The sequence below is a fragment of the Neovison vison genome, chromosome 7 (genome assembly GCF_020171115.1).
Source record: "Neovison vison isolate M4711 chromosome 7, ASM_NN_V1, whole genome shotgun sequence".
NCBI lineage: Eukaryota > Metazoa > Chordata > Mammalia > Carnivora > Mustelidae > Neogale > Neogale vison.
In genome coordinates, this window is record NC_058097.1 from 149,847,378 (window position 1) to 149,864,768 (window position 17,391).

At 56.1% G+C, this 17,391-nt stretch overlaps 1 protein-coding gene across 1 annotated transcript in view; it reads right to left on the bottom strand.

Annotated features, from left to right (window-relative positions):
• The window catches only part of ARHGEF17 (Rho guanine nucleotide exchange factor 17), a 54,030-nt gene that overhangs the window by 15,512 nt on the left and 21,127 nt on the right, over positions 1-17,391 (bottom strand). Inside the window, exon 2 of the mRNA XM_044258581.1 lies at positions 949-1,026. Within this exon, the coding sequence (XP_044114516.1) occupies positions 949-1,026 (78 nt within the window). The remainder of the gene's footprint in view (positions 1-948; positions 1,027-17,391) is intronic.

Sequence of the window (17,391 nt, forward strand, 5' to 3'; positions counted from 1 at the left end):
TGGCCTGATCAGTCCACTTCCTGAGTGTCTGTCCCGATGCTCCTTCCCTGTGGCTTCTGCTCTGGTCCTGGCCTCTCCTCCCTCACCCACCCTCAGTGGCTGCCCTCCTTGGTTATCCACCTTCCCAGCAGTCAGACAGACTATGTAAAGCATGAATGAGACGACACCCACCCCCGGCTCAAAGCCCTTTGCTGACTCTCCAGGGCCCCTGGTAGGGTCCAAAGCTTCTTCCTGGTAGTCAAAGCCTCTACCATGTGGCCCCCTGCATCCACAGAGGGCCAACCCTTTGTGCTCTATGCTGGCCTCTCCTTACCTGACCTTGCATGTGCTGTTCCTATTGCCAAAACAGATAGGGAGGAAGCCAGCATGTCCTCCAGGGAAAATTCCCTGACCCCCTCACCTCACAGGTGGCCCCTCAATGCTTTGAGAATGAACATATACTCAACTCTGTGCCCAATGGGACGATGAGATCCTGTAACAGCGGCTTGCCTCTCACTCATCCTTATGCTTCCTATTCCTGGGCTGGGGCCTGGCACACAGCAGGTGCCCAGCATTTTACTCCATTCAATGATCATTTTCCCAGTCAATGAATAAAATGGATGGGGCTACCATGGGCAGGGGCACAGATCTAAGCTCAGGACCAGGGCTGCCAGGGGGAGGTGGCAGGACAGTAAAAGGAGGGAGCACCTGCCGTGGGGTGGCTTGTCTGGCCTTATTAAGTCCCCTCCATGTTCTCCCCCACCCTGGCGGGGGCTTCCTCCTCTGGGATAGTCACACAATGGGGGAGGGGGGTTTCTCCACAGAGGGATGATGTATCCCAGGGTCATTCCTCTCTCCTCTCCAGCCTCCATCCCGTCCATAAAAATGGCTTTGTTCCCATGTGTGTGACAGCCTCCTAGACTCAGAACGGCCACTCTCAGGGGCCTGGTTAATAGCCTCGAGCCTCACCTGCATCAAGGTGCGCAGAGACTCCACGTACGACTGCTCCGTGTCCAGCAGGGTCATGGTCACGTGCTTCCGCATGTCCTTGGGGGATAGAAGGCAGAGGGTGAGCATGCCTTGTTCCCCTCAGACCCCACCCCCCGCAGGCACAATGACCCAAAGAGCCCACACTCTTCCTCTGCCTGGCCTTCAAAGCCTGCTTTCCCACCATCCAGGGCTGCTGGCTGTTACCCCAAAGCACCATGGGCCTCCACTCTGCCAGAACTTGCTCACACGCTCCCCATGCAGGGGGCACCCTCCCCCCACATCTCAAATGCCCCCCTTCCAGGGTGTGCCCCTTACTCCTCCACCACCACCCCATGGCTGCTGGCAGAAATGGTGATCTCCTGTTCACTTCGAGGTTACCCAATGGGCTCCTAAAAAGGACTCAAAACAACCAATAACCTCTTATCTTGGCAAAGGAAGATGCCTCCAGGCCACCCCCCACCCCAGCTGCCAACTCCAAAAACCCCTCCTTCAGGCTCAGTGCTATGGGGTGAGACCCTACCCGGCTGGGTTTCACACCATTCCTGAGTGGAGACTGTGGCCTCCTGCCACAGATGAAGAAAAGGTGACTCAGAAAGGTGACATCAGTGCCAAAGGTCACACAGCCAGGTTGGGGCAGGGTTCACCCACTCTCAGACAAGGCTGGATATCCATTCTCTCAGTAAAAACAGGTTAACTGAGCCCTACTCCACACCAGCTCTGAGCATATCATTATTTCATCCTCCTGACTACCCTGTGAGATAGATGATGTCCTTCTTCCCATTTTAGGGATGGGGAAAAGGAGGCCCAGGAGCTAATGCCTCCATCCTAAGCATGTGATGGTCTACAGTACGGAGTCCCTGAGGGTCAACCAGACTCTGCACCTGCCCCTCCAGGGATAGGGTGCCCATCCTCCCCTAACAGGGCAGCCCCTATTCTGTGGGAAAGCTTTGCTAGAAGCCAGGCAGAGGATGCCTTCTCTGTGTCTGACTCCCTGGACCTCAGCTTACCTACCTACTACCTACCTACTGCCCCTTGCCACCAGTTCCTATACCTCTGGCCCACTCCTCCAGGAAGCCTTCACCAGATGGTATACTCTGACTTGGGGACTTGGGGCCAGGTCTGTCCCCAAACCTGTCAACAATGGGACATGCTTAGAAAAGTAGGCTCCTGTGCTAGGAACTCACAGGTGTGGGGGGGTGCGAATGGCTCTCCCTTGAGGGAGGGGAGGAGACTGGCCTTGCCCCACCCCCACCAGCTGCATGCTCTGATGGGTGACAAGCCACTGGGCTTTGCCTCAGAGCCCCCAGCTATAGTCAGGTCATCTACCCTCAGTGATTCGAAGGCCCTTAAAACACCAGGGCAGCTTCTAGTAGGATGGAACATCAGTTGGGCCCACGCTAGGATGGAGAGTTTGGGAGAACCTCAAAGGCCAGAAGGGCCTCCCAAGGAAAGGCCCAGATGCTCAGTCCTCCCCCTTGTCCCCCAGAGCCCTCTCAGCACTCACAGATATGGCCTCATTTCTGCCTCACACTCGCAGGTGTCATCATCTCCACTTTATAGACAAGGTGGTCAAGTCTGAGAGGTGACTGACTTGCCCAAGGTCACACAGCTAGTGATTGGCAGAGTGGGGACCGAGTCTATTTTTTTTTTTTTTAAAGATTTACTTATTTGAGAGAGAAAGAGTGTGCACTCACATGAGAGAGCAGGAGGAGGGGCAGAGGGAGAGGGCAGAGAGAATCTCAAGTGGATTCCCCACCGAGCACAGAGCCTGATGTGCGGCTCAATCTCACGACCCTGAGATCATGACCTGAGCTGAAACCAAAAGCCGGACCCTTAACTGACTGAGCCACCAGTGAGCACCCTGATCCGAGTTTCTTTAGCCACCTCATGCTGAGTCTTAGGGCCCAAACACCCCGAGTTCTTGCCCACACTGACTGACCAGCCACTGGCCACAGGGTCCCCAGCTGGACCCTCATGAGCTCTGTGACCTTGGGTAACTGTCCTAGGTTCCCACATTCTTTCCTATGAAATGGAATGAATAATGTCTTCTTCCCGTACTGTGAAAGCAAGGAGCTGGGAAGCGGGGCAGCTCCCTCCACACATGCCGGGTCTTCAGTGTTACTCTGCCTCAGCAAAATGGTCTTCTATATCCATCTCCCTGCCCCACATGGAGCTCCCTGAGAGAAGAACTGGGCCAGGCTCGGCCCAAGGGGCACAGCCTCCCTCCCCCTTCCACTCCCTGAGCCCGGCCCTGCTAGGCCCAGGGCTGAGGGTCACGGGCAGGCAGGGAGGCCTCCTGAGGGAGGCAGAGCTGGGGCTGGCCCTGCCAGCACAGAGGGCTGGGGTAACTCACGCAGGGAGGCTGACGCTGCAACACCCGCCTTTCCCAGCCTCCTCCTGCTTGAAAGCACAGTGGGCTGTCACTCAGCTGTCAGGTAGAGGCATGGAAATTAAGGCCAGCTCCCTGTCACTGCACGGAGTGCCCTTCTGCACGTGCCCAGACACGGGTGTGAGTGCACGTGGGGGTGGGGAGGCAGGAGCGGAGCAATGCAGCTGTCAAGCAGATCAGCAGGCCCACCTGTTCTGGGCGGGACAGCCCTGTAGGCCTAGCCTCCCCCAGGGGCCTAGCCTCCCCCCCAGAGCCCATCACCCCTCAAAGGCCCCATCCTCAGACATTTACTACAGGGGGTGCAGAAGTGGGAGAGGGAGGGGGGCTGGAGGGATACAGCAGGAAGATAGAGGGGGGCCTCTCCTACCAGTGTGATTGGGACATCATGACCCAAAGCTTCAGACCCTGCACACAGCATGAAGACAGAGACACATGTACACAGGAGAAGCCATAAAGGCCAGACACTCTGCGAAGAGACCAAAAGGAAATGTGACCAAGTCACCTAGCTGAGAACCAGGGCCTTCAGCCCAGAGATGTCAGGTGGTGGGGAGAAACACATCATACACAGCACAGCATGGGGAGGAAGACAGAACCAGAGGCCCAGCGGGAGCCCAGGAGAGCAGGACAATGAGAGACAGGGCCCAGAGACACACACAAAGGCACGGACACAGCCCCTGGAAGCCTCCCCCTCCTCTTCCCCCAGAGGAGAAGAGCACCGAGCCAGGAATGGGGACACCACCATTGCCACCACAGCATGACAGCTTCCAGGCCCAGCAGGTCCAATGGCAGGGAGAGAATGGCAAGGCAGGAGCATGATCAGCTACTCCCAATGCCCCATCCCCTCCCGCACACACATACACCTGGAGATTGCTGCAGGCCTGCCGGCGAGAGGCTGAAGAAACCTCTCCTTCCGGAGCCTGTGAACCCAGGATACCTCCGGAGCCAGTCTCTGCCTACACCCTGACACATATCACGCACTAGGAACCACTAGGCCTTGCCAAGGCTGGGTCTCAGGATACAGGCCCACACCCCAGTTGAGGTTGCCAGCCCTTCTGCCATCCCAAGCTTGCATTCTGGTACCACCAAACCTCAACACCCTGCCAGACGCACCATCCCTGCCCCCATCACTAGTCTCTGAGCCCCCAGTCCTACGGCCGGGCAGCTGTTGTGCCTGATCCGAGTTCCCGGTCCTGTGCCCTGGCATCTACCCATGCCTCCCCCAGGCCCGGATGCGCTGGGTTCTAGGTCTTGGCCCAGGGCCCTGACTGTGTCTCCCCCTCCCCGTACCTGGGCCTCCCCAGGCTCCTCAGCGTCAGCACCACTGCTCCCGGCGGGCTCCCCGGAGGCGGTGGCCGAGCCCAGATCGCGCATGTCTTCCAGCGCAATGGTGAACTGGGCCAGGGTCTTCACCATCTGAAGCATGCGGCCGGGCCGCCGCCAGGGCGGGGGTGCCGGGGCGGCGGGGGACGGCGGGCCCCCTCTCTCCCACCGTCGCTCCCTCCAGGGGCTCAGCCCGGCCTCCGCGGTGTCAGTTCCAGCGCCGATTTGATCGCGTCGGCCCGGGCGGCGGCGCTGTTGCCTCCTCCGCTTCGCGAGTGCGCTGGGCGAGCCGGGCGCGCTCGGCGCCGCTGGCTCGGGGGGGAGGGGAGCGGAGAGGAGCGGAGGGGAGTCCCCGCCCCTCGTGCCCCCCCTCCCCGCTCCGCCCGCCCCCTTTCCGCGCAGCCGGGTCTCCCCCAACACGCTGAGGGCGGCAGGACCTCGCCCCCGCCGCTCCCTCACGCCTCAGCCTCCCCTTGCGGACCCGTCCCCCGTCCCCCTCAGAGGACATAAGTTGGCGCACACCAGTTGACAAAGGCCAGTACACTGGGAGACATGGGCCTTTTGTCCACACCCCTGTACCCAACTGGGCATGCACGGACCTACACTGAACAGGCCCATATACATGAAAACCTGTCCTCCGGCCTTGGTTTATATACGGGTGTGGATGGGGGCCAAGTGCACACTCATCAACAGAGTCCCATACAGACCTGAGCCCGGACACACATGAACCCGACCCAGTGCTGCACGGTGGCACATGCTTCCGGTTCACACAACTAGAACCAGGCACAAACAGGCACACATATTTAGGGATGAGCATACATGTACATCCCTGGAAACTGACACTGTCCTCCCTTGGGGGGGGGTGTGCAGAGCATTAGGGCCTGATAGCAGAAAGGGCCCACCCTGAGTCATGCATATTCCCACCCCACCCAGTTGACTTGTGTCTATACTTGAGACAGTCCTAGTGGATTCCAGCCCTAGTTCTCTCCACCCACGCCCCAGCATGGGGGCGGGGGGCGGCTCAGGCATTTACAATCCCTACCACCATCACCAGATGATGCTCCAGAATGTATCCAAGCATGATCACCAGGACCTGGTCCTCAAATTGCAGGCGATGCCAGAACACATCCCAGACCCATTTAATCAGGAGTAGGGGCAGTATGAGCTTTGTTTTTGTACCAGCCTCCACGACCCACCAGGGGACTCTGCAGCTCACTGGGGGTCCCTCTGCTGTGTCTCTGGGCTGGCTAACTTTATGCTTCTTCAGTGTACTGAGGGCTCCGACACTCACCGAACTCCTGATGCCCTTCCTCAAACCTGCTTTCTGCTGGGTTTCCGGCACAGTGGACACCTTCTAACCCATCGCCCAAGCTAGTCCACTCATTCCCTTTCTCCGCCTTGATTGATATGCTCCAACCACTTCTGTTTTAACTCTTAGAAACAGACCAGGCTCTCTCCTAGCAGTGTTTTTGCTTTTCCTTTAAGATGAATCTTGGTGTGATTGTCACCTCCCCCAGGAAGCCCTCCCTGATCCTCAGATCAGGCCAGATGCACCTGCTCTGCGCTCTCAAAGATTCTCTGTTTTTCTTAACCAGATACCATAATTTGTAATTACACATTTGAACAATTGCTAGGTTGATGGCCATCTCCTCCAGGGACACTGTAGGTCCCCTAAGGGCAGGGTCCATGGCCCTTTGTAAACCACAGCACTCTGCACATAGATGTTGGCTAATAAACAAAACTTCAATAACTCCCCCCCCCCCCCGAGCAGTCATCACAGGGAGGCAAACCCTGTAATTTCCTGCTCAGGAATCTTCCCTGGCAGCCCCAAGGCACAGGATCAACCCCTTGCTGGCCCTTGCAGCCTCCTGCCATCTTCCCCTGTTCAGCCCTGAATCAGGTGAATCAACACCCCACAGCCCCACATTCCCCACAGAAGGGAATTCTTCCTTCTCCTATCCTGAGAGGGCAGGACATGGGCCCAGCAGCACTGGCTTCCTCAGAGGATCCAAAATGTCCAACACTTGAATTTTAACTTCCCAACAGACAATCCCAAAGTAGTCAACAGTGAAAACAGGCACAGAGAATTCCAAGAGAGAGCAGCCAGAGAAAAGAGGCATGACCCCACCTGGCCGTGAGGTGGCTCCCAGGGAAGTGAGGCTGCACGAGGGGGCAGAGCCTGACTCCTGAGAGAGGCTAGCTAAGTGTGTGCTGCCCCCTCCCCTGTGTTCTGAGAGGGCCTGGCCCAGGGTAACGCCTGTGCGAGCTTGTTGAGTGAAAGAATGAACGGAAGTGTGAGTGTGTCCTCTGCACTGACACCCTTGCTGGTCCCTCTATGACACTGGTTCTCAAAGGGCAGGCCCTGTGGACCCCGAGGGAATGTGCTGGAAATGCACATTCTCAACCCCCCCACACTGAAACACACACACACACACACACACACACACCCCTCTTTATAGACCTGAAACTCTGGCGGGGCGGGGGCGGGGGCGGGGGGCGCAATCCGTCCACTGGCAGCACAGAGCCTTCAAGGCCTAGAACCTGCCTGGCCACATCCCATCCTAGGGCACAGGTCCTGGCTGAGCCCCTCCTACCCCTGGGAGGCAGAACAAGGGTCCCCCAGGAGGGCCCCCAGCTCTCCTCTACCTCTAGATTGAACCAAGAAATCCAATGAGTGCAACTGCCTCTTACCATCTCTATGGGCTGGATTATGGACTTCCCTGGGGGCTGGGCATGTTGGGGGAGGATTTGGAACCACCAGACCAGTTGACAACGGAGTGATGATTTAAGCACAGAGGATGGACACACCCCCTGGGGAAATCTAAATAACCAGGTCTCAAAGATAATCCCACACTAGCAGGAGGGCCATGATTCCAGCGCCCCATCTCTAGCCCATTGCTTGATCATGGTGGCTACTTAACTCACCTTTAGTTTTCTCAGTACCTCCTCCTCCATCTGATCCTGTCTCCAGCTATGTGACCTGGGGCCTCATCTCCCCTGAGCAGCTGGGGGGCTCTGCATAGCTTGGACTTATTAGTATAAGTATGTCTATGCCCTCACTCACTTCAGCAGGACCAGGCCCTGCACAGATGAACCACTCTGGCTGGCATCCAGGAGCTGCCAGACAATATATAGGACTCAGCAGAGGGAGTCACCTGTGCCTGGGGTAGGGGGTAGTTAGGGGGTATTCAGGGAGGCCTTCCTGGAGGAGGTGGGGTTTGAACAACCTCCTGAGGTCAAGAAATCCAGAGGCACGTGGGTGCCCAGATAGCAGAGTTCACGGGAGGCCGCTGCCCTAGAGAAGGGGGCAGGGCTTGGCGCGGAGGCCCTGCTTGCTGCTGCTGCCTCATTAAAGATGGCTAATTACATCCAAGCCTGTTGTCATGGCAACAGGGGAGCTGGTGGGGTGGGGGAATGAAAGGAAGCTGAGAGAAGGAACAGGAGCACACAGCTGCTGAATTGGGGTGTCCAAGGATCATTCCCACAACAGCAAGGCATCGGAGCCCCTCAGGGTGAGGTCAGCCCGGATGCGTGTTGGGGACACCATGTATGCCCACCATTCTGCTGGTCCCGTGCAGGTCTGGTTCTTTTGTTGTTTGGCTGAACTGAACCCTCCTTTTAGGCGCTGACGTCTCTTTTCCTTTTGGGTATCTACAGTTGCTTGGAGTGGGTCTGGCTCAGAATTTTTTTTTTTTTAAGGAGTTTTTTTTTTTTTTAAGATTTTATTTGTTTATTTGACAGACAGAGATTACAAGTAGACAGAGAGGCAGGCAGAGAGAGAGAGAGGGAAGCAGGCTCCCTGCTGAGCAGAGAGCCCGATGCGGGACTCGATCCCAGGACCCTGGGATCATGACCTGAGCCGAAGGCAGCGGCTTAACCCACTGAGCCACCCAGGCGCCCTCAGAATTGTTTTTACAAGCGTACGACATGGCTGGTAAGGGCCCTCCTCTCCTCTCCGTACCCCACACCCAACTGCGACACATACACCACCCTCCTCCCTCCCACCAAGCAGCTCCCGTCCTCCTTAGGCCAGGGGAGATGAGAGGCAGGGAGGGACAAAGGGCTCTGCTCTGCCACGCCACTGTGCCCTGTAGGAGAAGCAGGCTGGGCACCCCAGTTGGGTGGAACCACCATTCTGCTGGTCCTGGGTAACACCTAACTCTCCCTCCCTCCAATCAGTCAGCTGACACTTCCCCATCTCTCAAAGAAGCCTGATACCTTGTTTTCCTGCCTCTGGACACACCTCCCACTATAAGCCCCACCAAGACCTCCTCCAAGACTTCTTGCCCACTCGGGCCCACTTGGTCCTGCAGCTAGTGCTGGACCAGCTGGCGGCCAGGGATGAGATAGGATGTATGGATGGACAGACAGATGGGTGATGAGTACGGGCTGACCGAGTGAAAGGATGGTATGATGATAGGTGAATGCATGAATGCACCGGTGAGCAGAACGATGTGTGTTACAAATGAACACATGAGTGGAGGCGCAAACACATGGTTCCACGGATGAGTAATTCATGGAGTTTTTATTTTATTCATTTGTTGATTACTTCAACAAATATTTACTGAGAACCTCCCAGGTACCAAGCACTGTGCTGGGGATTTACAGGGAAGAAAAGCGATCCGTGCCCTGCTGGGCACCACAGTCTAAACGGGAAGAGAGGAAGTGAAAAAGAAATGACAAAGGCAATTCAGATTCTGGGGCAGTGGGTCTCCTGAGGCTCCTGTGGGGTGGGGAAGGGTCTCCAGCCTTTCCTATCTGCACAGCTCTAAGTATCTGCCACAGAGGGTCTGGACCCCAGAGCTGCCCACACAGATCGGGAGCACCATAATCTTAGAATCCTCACCATCACTAATGCTGTTGGAATACTTTTCGGGTGTCACCCCCCCACTATTGCTTTCCAAGCTCTGGCTCCTTTATTCCCCACAGCAACACTACATCAAGGGCTCCGTTATTGCTTCTCCTCTATTTTACAAACAAAGAAACTGAGGCTCAGCGCAGTCACCTAAGTGATAAAAGGTGATGCTGAGGTGGCGGCCTGCAGGGTCCATATTTTGCAACCCACCCCCTCCTCTGAGAGGACAGCTCCTCTCCACTACCCTCCAGCCTCATGCACTCAGCCTGGCCTCCTCCCTGCCTCCCCGGTGCACTAGCTGCCTGAACTGCCTTTCTCCGGCCTCACTGGTACTGAGATAATGATGTAAAGAGGTTCTCCTGACCCAGGGTGGTTTTGGTGGAAGACAAAATGCATCAACAGGCCATGCTGGGATCAGGAAGAATCCTCTTCCCTGGAAACCAAGCCCTAGCTAAAGAACCAGATGGACCGTCTCATGTTCCTGACCCCACTGATCTCCACTGGTGTGGACTAGTGCTGGGTGTCCCCGACCTGATGGCCTAGTCATTTCCCTGATGGTGCTGCGCTCCTGGGGCTTCAGGTTCATCACTGAGACCAGAGTTCCAAGAGAGGGACTACTTGGCACAGAAATGGAGAGCAGGCTCTGAGGCCACCGCTTGGGCTCACATCCTGGTTCTACCACTTGGTGGCGATGTGACCTTCAACAAGCCCCTTCCCTTCCTGGGGTCTCAGTCTCTCCATTTGCTCTCGTCCGAGACCCCTTCCTGCTTCTTCCCATCATCTGTCCCTTTGTCCTGCCTTCCCAGGTCATGGCCTGTCCCCTGCAGACCTTCTCTTCCAGAAGGAGGAGCCTCCCAAGGCCTCACAGAGTTCCCAGGCAGTGTCCAAACCACAGCGCTCCCCTGAGACTGCTGCTCAGGCTGGGTCCCAGAATTCTGGAGAATGGGAAGGAGAGATGGAGGGCCAAAGGGGCCTCAGGTCCTTCCTGCCACGGGAAGGCCGCTGCTCTGCTTAGGTGGGCCTGTGAGTGACATGACGTGTGTCCCATCTGTGTGGACTTGTCCACGGGTCTGTGTATACCTGTCAGCGGTCCGTCACCACGTGACCACACAGCCCATCGTGGGGAGACGGTCCGGTCCGTGTGGTCCCGTGGCAGAGGTGAACAGCGAAGGCCACTTCCATGATAATCAAAAGCAGCCATAGCTGTTGTTTCCTGAGCATTCACCATGTGCCGGGGACGAGCCTAGTACTTAACACCGCTGTCGTATCTTATCCACAGAGCCACCCGGGGAGGTGTGGCATCGGGTACTTCCCGAAGACAGCTACCCCAGTATTCTCCGTGCCGCCTACTCTTCTTTTAGTGTACTACTGACACTATTCCGTAGCCTGGTGAGGCCTGGGTCCCCTCCCCCTTGCAACCAGGTGACCTCTGTGACTGCCTCGGTGAGCAGAAGACAGCAAAAAGCAATACCATGTGATATCCAAAGCTTGGCCATAAAAATGCCATGCACGTCCTTCCACCTTGCTGTCTCGGGTCCCTTGTTCCCGGAACCAGGCTGCCGCGCTGAGTGGAAGCCCAGTCCACAGGCAGAGGCCGTGTGTAGGAGCTGACCGCCCAGATAAGGTCCCACACAGATGCCCGCATGCACTGCCAGGTCTCTGAGCAAGGAAGCCTCCAAGGGGATTCCAGCCCAGTCACTAAGACTGAGTGGGAACTACCTAGCTGGGGAAACTGAGGCTCAGAGGAGTAACAAAGCCAGGTGAAGCCAGGAAGTGGCAGAACTGGGCTAAGAACCCAGGGTCCTTAATGTCCTGAAGGGAGAATGGAAGCAAGGGGATGATTTCTGCACAGACCTAGATTTCATCTATTGGCCTAGAGGAGTTTAGCTGGAAGCCCTCGTCCCGGCAGCGCTAGAAGATCATCTTCTAGAAACTGACCCTGCTGGCTGACGGATATTCGAGGTGGTAGCTCTCACTCCCTGTGCTGGGGGCTCAGGCCCGATTTCTGGCTGATGAACCATGCTGGCCACTACTCAACCCAGAAGACACGCCTCGCCCCACTGCACTCCTGACCCCCTCCTGGACCTCCAGGAGGGAAGTGCACTCCCCACACCCTTGGTGGGGTCTGACTTTTACTACCAGCTCACGTCCAGTGAGGTGCTGCTTCTCATGAATTATCTCATTTAATCCTCACACCAATCCTCTAAGTTACGTATAACTATTACCTCCATTTCACAAATGACTGAACAAAGGCTTCAAGAACTGAAGCAACGTGCCTGAGGTCAAGAAGTTGGATGTGGCAAAACTGGGACTTGGCAAAGCTGGGATCTGGCCCCAAATAATCAGCCTAACAGAGAGGCAAGTGACTTCCTCAAGGTCACAGAGCACATAAATGAATCAAGCCAAATGCAGGACACCTTGAAATAGATGGTGACGGTCTGTATTCTCTTCCTTGGATGACTGGCAATAATAAGAGAGATGGAAACAAGAGGAAGGTCTGTGTCCACGGCACCCCTTTCCCCCAGTAGGATCCAAAGGGCAGAGCCCAGGACTCTGTGTTCATAGCTGTGCCCCTGACCCACACTAGGTGCACAATACATGCGTGTCAAACAACTGACTTGCTCCGTAACTTAGCAGTGTCACTCCACACTCTGGGATCCTTTCCTCCTGGGGAAGGAAGGAGGGTTCAGGTGGACTCCAGATTCCTCACCATGCTCCCTGAAGGAGTTGTGTAAGTGAGGCCACGCCTGAGACAGCCAGTGGACAGCCTGCCCATCCTCCTAGATTTCAGGCATCAGGCTTCAGTGAGAGAGCCGGGCCTCCAGAACTGCACTTCCAGCAGACAACCCTAGATGGCAGCAGAGGCCTGCATGGCAGGAGCTGCGGTGCATGTGGTTTAAATTTAACTGGTCTTTTTTCATTTGGGGTTTTTTTCCCTTTCTTCTTCTCTGCCCTCCCCCATACCCATTTAATTTCAAGAAGATACAGCTGGACCTTCCAGCTTGGAAAAGAAGAGTTTCTTAACATCAAGGATAATGGGCGGAAGCGGGAGGTGGGGGGTGACGGACGTAGGTGGATAGAGAGACCCCAAAGGATGTGAAAAACACCTCCTGACCAGCTAATATGCTCTGAATTGCCTCATCTCCAGGGCCCAAGGGGCTCGGTTTGTCATCTGTACTTTTCAGGCAGAGAAACTGAAGCCCAGATCTTCTGGGTCCCACATCTGAGTCTGAGGGGCCAGGTTGGCCCACTCTTGGAGGCGAGGGGTTGGGGGCAAGGACACCACTGGGAATTGGATGAAGCCTTAGAGTAGGATTTATTAAATCTGGCAGCCGTAGCTCCCAGGAAATACACCCACCCAACCCTGTGCACACTTGTGCCCACAATAGTGGTCTGGCCCATGGTCCCAGTCCTAGCTCAGAACCTGTGTATGAGGTCATGAGGTCACCTCCCAGAGCCCTTCCCTCCCAACTCCAGAAACTGTCTCATTCAGAATGTCTAAACCTTGCTCAGCAGAGACCACCACAGGGATTTGGGCCAGATGGTCTGGCCCTAGCACTGCCACCTTCTTTCTAGCTGTTGCAAACATCCCTTCCCTTCGACCTCAGTTTCCCCACTTGGAAAATGAGGGTGAACACCTGCTGCCCAATAGATGCTCTGCGAAGGAGGGCTCCCTTCCCTTGCCTCCACCCAGTTCTCCAGCTTGCAGGGAGGCTGGGGTGAGGGATCGTGGGAAAGGAAGTTATCCAGTGTCTGTTTCCAGACCCTCCTGCTCCCTCCCTCTCTCGGACCCAGGCACAAGCTGGGGGAAGGGAGGGGGTGGGCTCCATTTGTGTGTGCCTTCGGGGTGGGATGGGGTGTCCTGGCTCTAGAGCGGAAGATGACTCACTGGGCTGTGGGCCAGGCACCCTGGGAAAGGCCAGGCCAGCCTCAGGCCAGAGCCCCAGGGAGCTGAGAGGCAGGGAGGAGGGAGCAGGGCCTGTCTGAGCTGCAGATATGATCCTGGGGGCTCTCAAAGCTGAGCAAACAAAGAGGCAATCTTCCCCACTTACAATGGTGCCAGAAATTACATTCAAACCACCAAAGGCTGAGGGAAGCTTGAGGTGTCATCGGTTCCTACCAACCTACGAATCTGACCTGCTCTAGGTGTGGATGCTGCTGGAACAAGGAGGGGTAATCCCTCTCCTTTGGAGCTCGCAGATTTCAGTATCCGTGCCTAGAACAGTCTGGCCCACAGTAAATGCCCAGTACGAATTCGTGAATAAGTGAATGAATGAAAGTAAGTTTCAGTGTTATGAACGTGCACCGCAAGTTTCGAATGCCCACGTTCCAGCTTTCCTTATAAAGGAGGGAGCCAGAGAAAGGTCCATTCCTTCTCAGTTTATGGATAGGCACTGAGGCTCAGAGAGGAGAGTGTCTTGAGACCCCCAGGGCAGTAGGCAGTCAGCTGAGGCTAGAACTGGGCCCTTGGGACTTTTGCACTAAATCTGGTCCAAAGGGGCCCAACCTACTCGCAGCATGTGGCCCCCACCTTCCCTACCCCTACCCTAGTCCAAGATCCAGGGGACACCCCAGGAGAGGAGCAAGTTCAACCCATCAGTAAGTCTCTCTGGCTCTAAAGTAAGCCCTGGGTGCCCTGGCTCAACCTAGACTAGCTCAGAGAAGACCCTCCCATCATACCGGCTAAGCTGAGGGTGGTTGAGCTGCCCGGGACAGGGAACAAACAAACAAGACTGGCTCACCAATCCCTCTACCCCAGCCTCCGGAGGGCTGTCACTGGGTCTGGGTCACATTGGTAGAAGTGGCCCCTACCTTGGGCCGACCAGAGGCAGCCTCAACTTCCAAGCCTTGCTGCTCAGGATCGACAATTAGTGACCAGTCCTAGTGTCTGAGCCGCCACAGTCACCCATGTGTGCATGCACACGCAACAGTTTTCAGAGCTGAAAGTCACCCAGAGACAGGCCGAGGCTCCACTGTCCCAAAGCCCCAAAACCAGGACTACCACTTCCGGGAAGCTGTCTTAATACCCCAGATCTGGCGACTCCCCTCCTCCTCAGAGCACCTTCAGCCTCTGCAGTTGCAACCATGTTCTCCTGACCCTGATAGTAGTAAGTGGCCCCATCCAGCACTTCGCTGTTTACAGAACGCTGGTAGGGCCTAATCTCATTGGAGCATCTCAGGGGGGGAACCAAGGCTCAGTGAGGAGTCATAACTTGCTCAGGTTCTCAAGATAAAGGCAGTGAGGTTGGGGCCCAAATCCTGCCCTCTGTCGGTGACCTGCAGTGCCCGAGGTCGGGAAGAGAGCAATGGCAGACAAACGGGAGTTCATCTCTCACAAGCAGTTCCTGCCTGAGTCCTGCTTACCCAAAGTTACTTTAACCTGAAGGCAGACCTCCTAGGTGGGCCCTTTAATTACCCTGCTTTACACAAAAGGAGATGGGCCCAGAGAAGTTAAGGACTGGACTCAAGGTCTCATGGTGACAGGGTCTGTGGTCTGTGCCCACGGGGTCCCCCAGGGTCAAAATGTCTGTCCACATCTGTTCCACTGTGCAGGAGAGGGGCTGCCTTCCAGCCCAGGGGACAGCAGCAGCAGAGGGGGACGAGGACGCTCACACTGCCTTCTTCACAACAGTGGGACCTGACCGCCTGGCTGCGGGAGTCATGCACTTAGGGAGCTCTTTAAAGGGCCATGGGGGAAGTGTTCAGTGTGATATTAATTGAAAGAAGTAAGAAGTCTACATACTGCACCATCACCACATCATGAGATAGATGGATAGATGTATGCATACATACATACAATATACACCTGCATATATATGTGCATATATGCACGGAGAAAAGCCTAGAAGCAAACACGCCACACACCTGGAAGTTAACACTGGGTGGGAGCCCTGGAAGAAGGAGGGCAAAGCCAGAGACCACACTGCACAGACGGCCGACCCAACCTCCAGGAGGCCCATATCAGTGCCAGTTTCATCTATACGATACAGGATATAAAGGGCTTACTTAGCATCGTGCCTGGAACAGAGCCCTCCATAAACACTGGCACGTTATGAATAACCAGAGAACCTTAGAAGGCAGGTGATCTCGAGGGCGCCCGGGTGGCGCAGTTGGTTGGTGTCCGACTCCGGGTTTTGGCTTAGGTCATGATCTCAGGGTCATGGGATCAAGCCCCGGGCCTGGCTCCCTGCTCTGCTAGGAGCCTGTTTGGGATTCTCTCTTCCTCACCCTCTGCCCACACCCCCACACCCCTATGTGAGCACACATTCTCTTTTGCCCTCTCCCTCTAAAAAAATAAATAGGTAGCTCTTAAAAGAAAAGGAGGCAGGTCATCTGAGAGGTTGAGGGCAACATCCCTCTCCCACTGTAGGCTTCCCCTGGCAATCCTTGTTTGCATAACCCCAGGGCCAAGGAGCTCACCCCCTCCAAGGGTACCATGGCAACTCCTTCCACGATGGGGCATATCTACTTGGAAGAAAGCCCAAGATGGGATGGGCCCCTCAGTCCTGAGGCAGCCTTAGCATTGGACGGTGGCGACCTTAGGAAGGATCTTCCATCTCCCATTCCAAATCCTTTCATGGGGCAATTCTCCAGCTTAAGTTTCGAAGACCCTTTCTGGGTGGCTCTCTTGTCCCAGCCCCGGTGACCATCTCTGTCCCTCCTACTGTGTCTGGGATAACAGAGTAGCATTTGCTGGCAGCACTCTGTGCCTTTTCCATTTTCTCCCTTGGAAAACAAATGAGAAACCAGCTGGGTCTGATCTCCTCCCTATCCCCAACCCCTCTAGTCCCCTAGGGGCGGGAGGCCCTTTCTGCCTCCTCCCTGGACAAAAGCCTGGTAGAGAATCCCCGAGAGGAGGGGCTCTGTGAGCTGGCTGTTGCCACAGCAATGGCAGCCCTGGAATTTGACCACTGGGGCCCAGGAGTGGGGGTGGGGAGTTGGTAAAGGCCCTGTGGGGGCAGGGAGGAAGGTCCAGAGGCCCAAGAAAGCCAAGAAGAGCAAAGGCAGGGCAGAGGTCAGGGTCCCCTCTGTGGCCTCAGTTTCCCTATCTGTAAAGGGGGAAGAGGCAAGAACCTCAAGCCTTCCCCCTACCCAGCTTTAATCCAAACTGGAATCTGGGTGAGGGCCAGGGATGGCAGAAACATGCGAGGCAAGTCCAGTAGCCCCTTTTGCTGGACAGTGACCCCAATGGACGGGGACTGGCCCCAGGTCACAGAGCAAGTCCAGGACAGTACCGGGACTAGCCCCTGGGAGAGTGGTCTGTCCCTATTTCTCCTCCTGGAGAGGACAAGGATGCCTGCTTCATGGAGGGGGGACGAGGACCTCCAGGAAGAGCTATGGCTGGGTTGGGCTGGGTCCACAGCCAGACAACTGACAGTGTGCCTGCCCCAGCAACCCTCAGCATTTCTGGACCCAGAGGGCTGGCAGAGGGCCTGCCCCCTACCCCTGCCTGCAGTGCCAGGCGGCAGTGGGTATTTTTTTTTTTTTTGGCAGTGGGTATTTTTAAATGGGCGCCCACCCCTCTCTGCCTTCCCACCGGCCCACTCCAAGAACATAGTGAATTCTGCTGCCAATCCCCCAATCCCCTCCACTTCAGCCCAACTGAATGGGTGCTGGACCCATGGCCGGCCTCTCTGTCCCCGCCCTCAGGATGGCCCCCACTTGCTGGCCAGCTTGCCGGCCACCACCGCCCTCACAGTCAGCCCTGGGTTCACGGTGATACCCGGGACCCCTTCAGCGACACTCTAGGTATATACTTTAGGCCCAGAGAAGGGCTGGGACTTGTCCAATGTCACACAGCAAAGATGTATGTGGGCATGCAATGCCCCCAGCCTTGGCCCAATCTCCACCTGCCTAT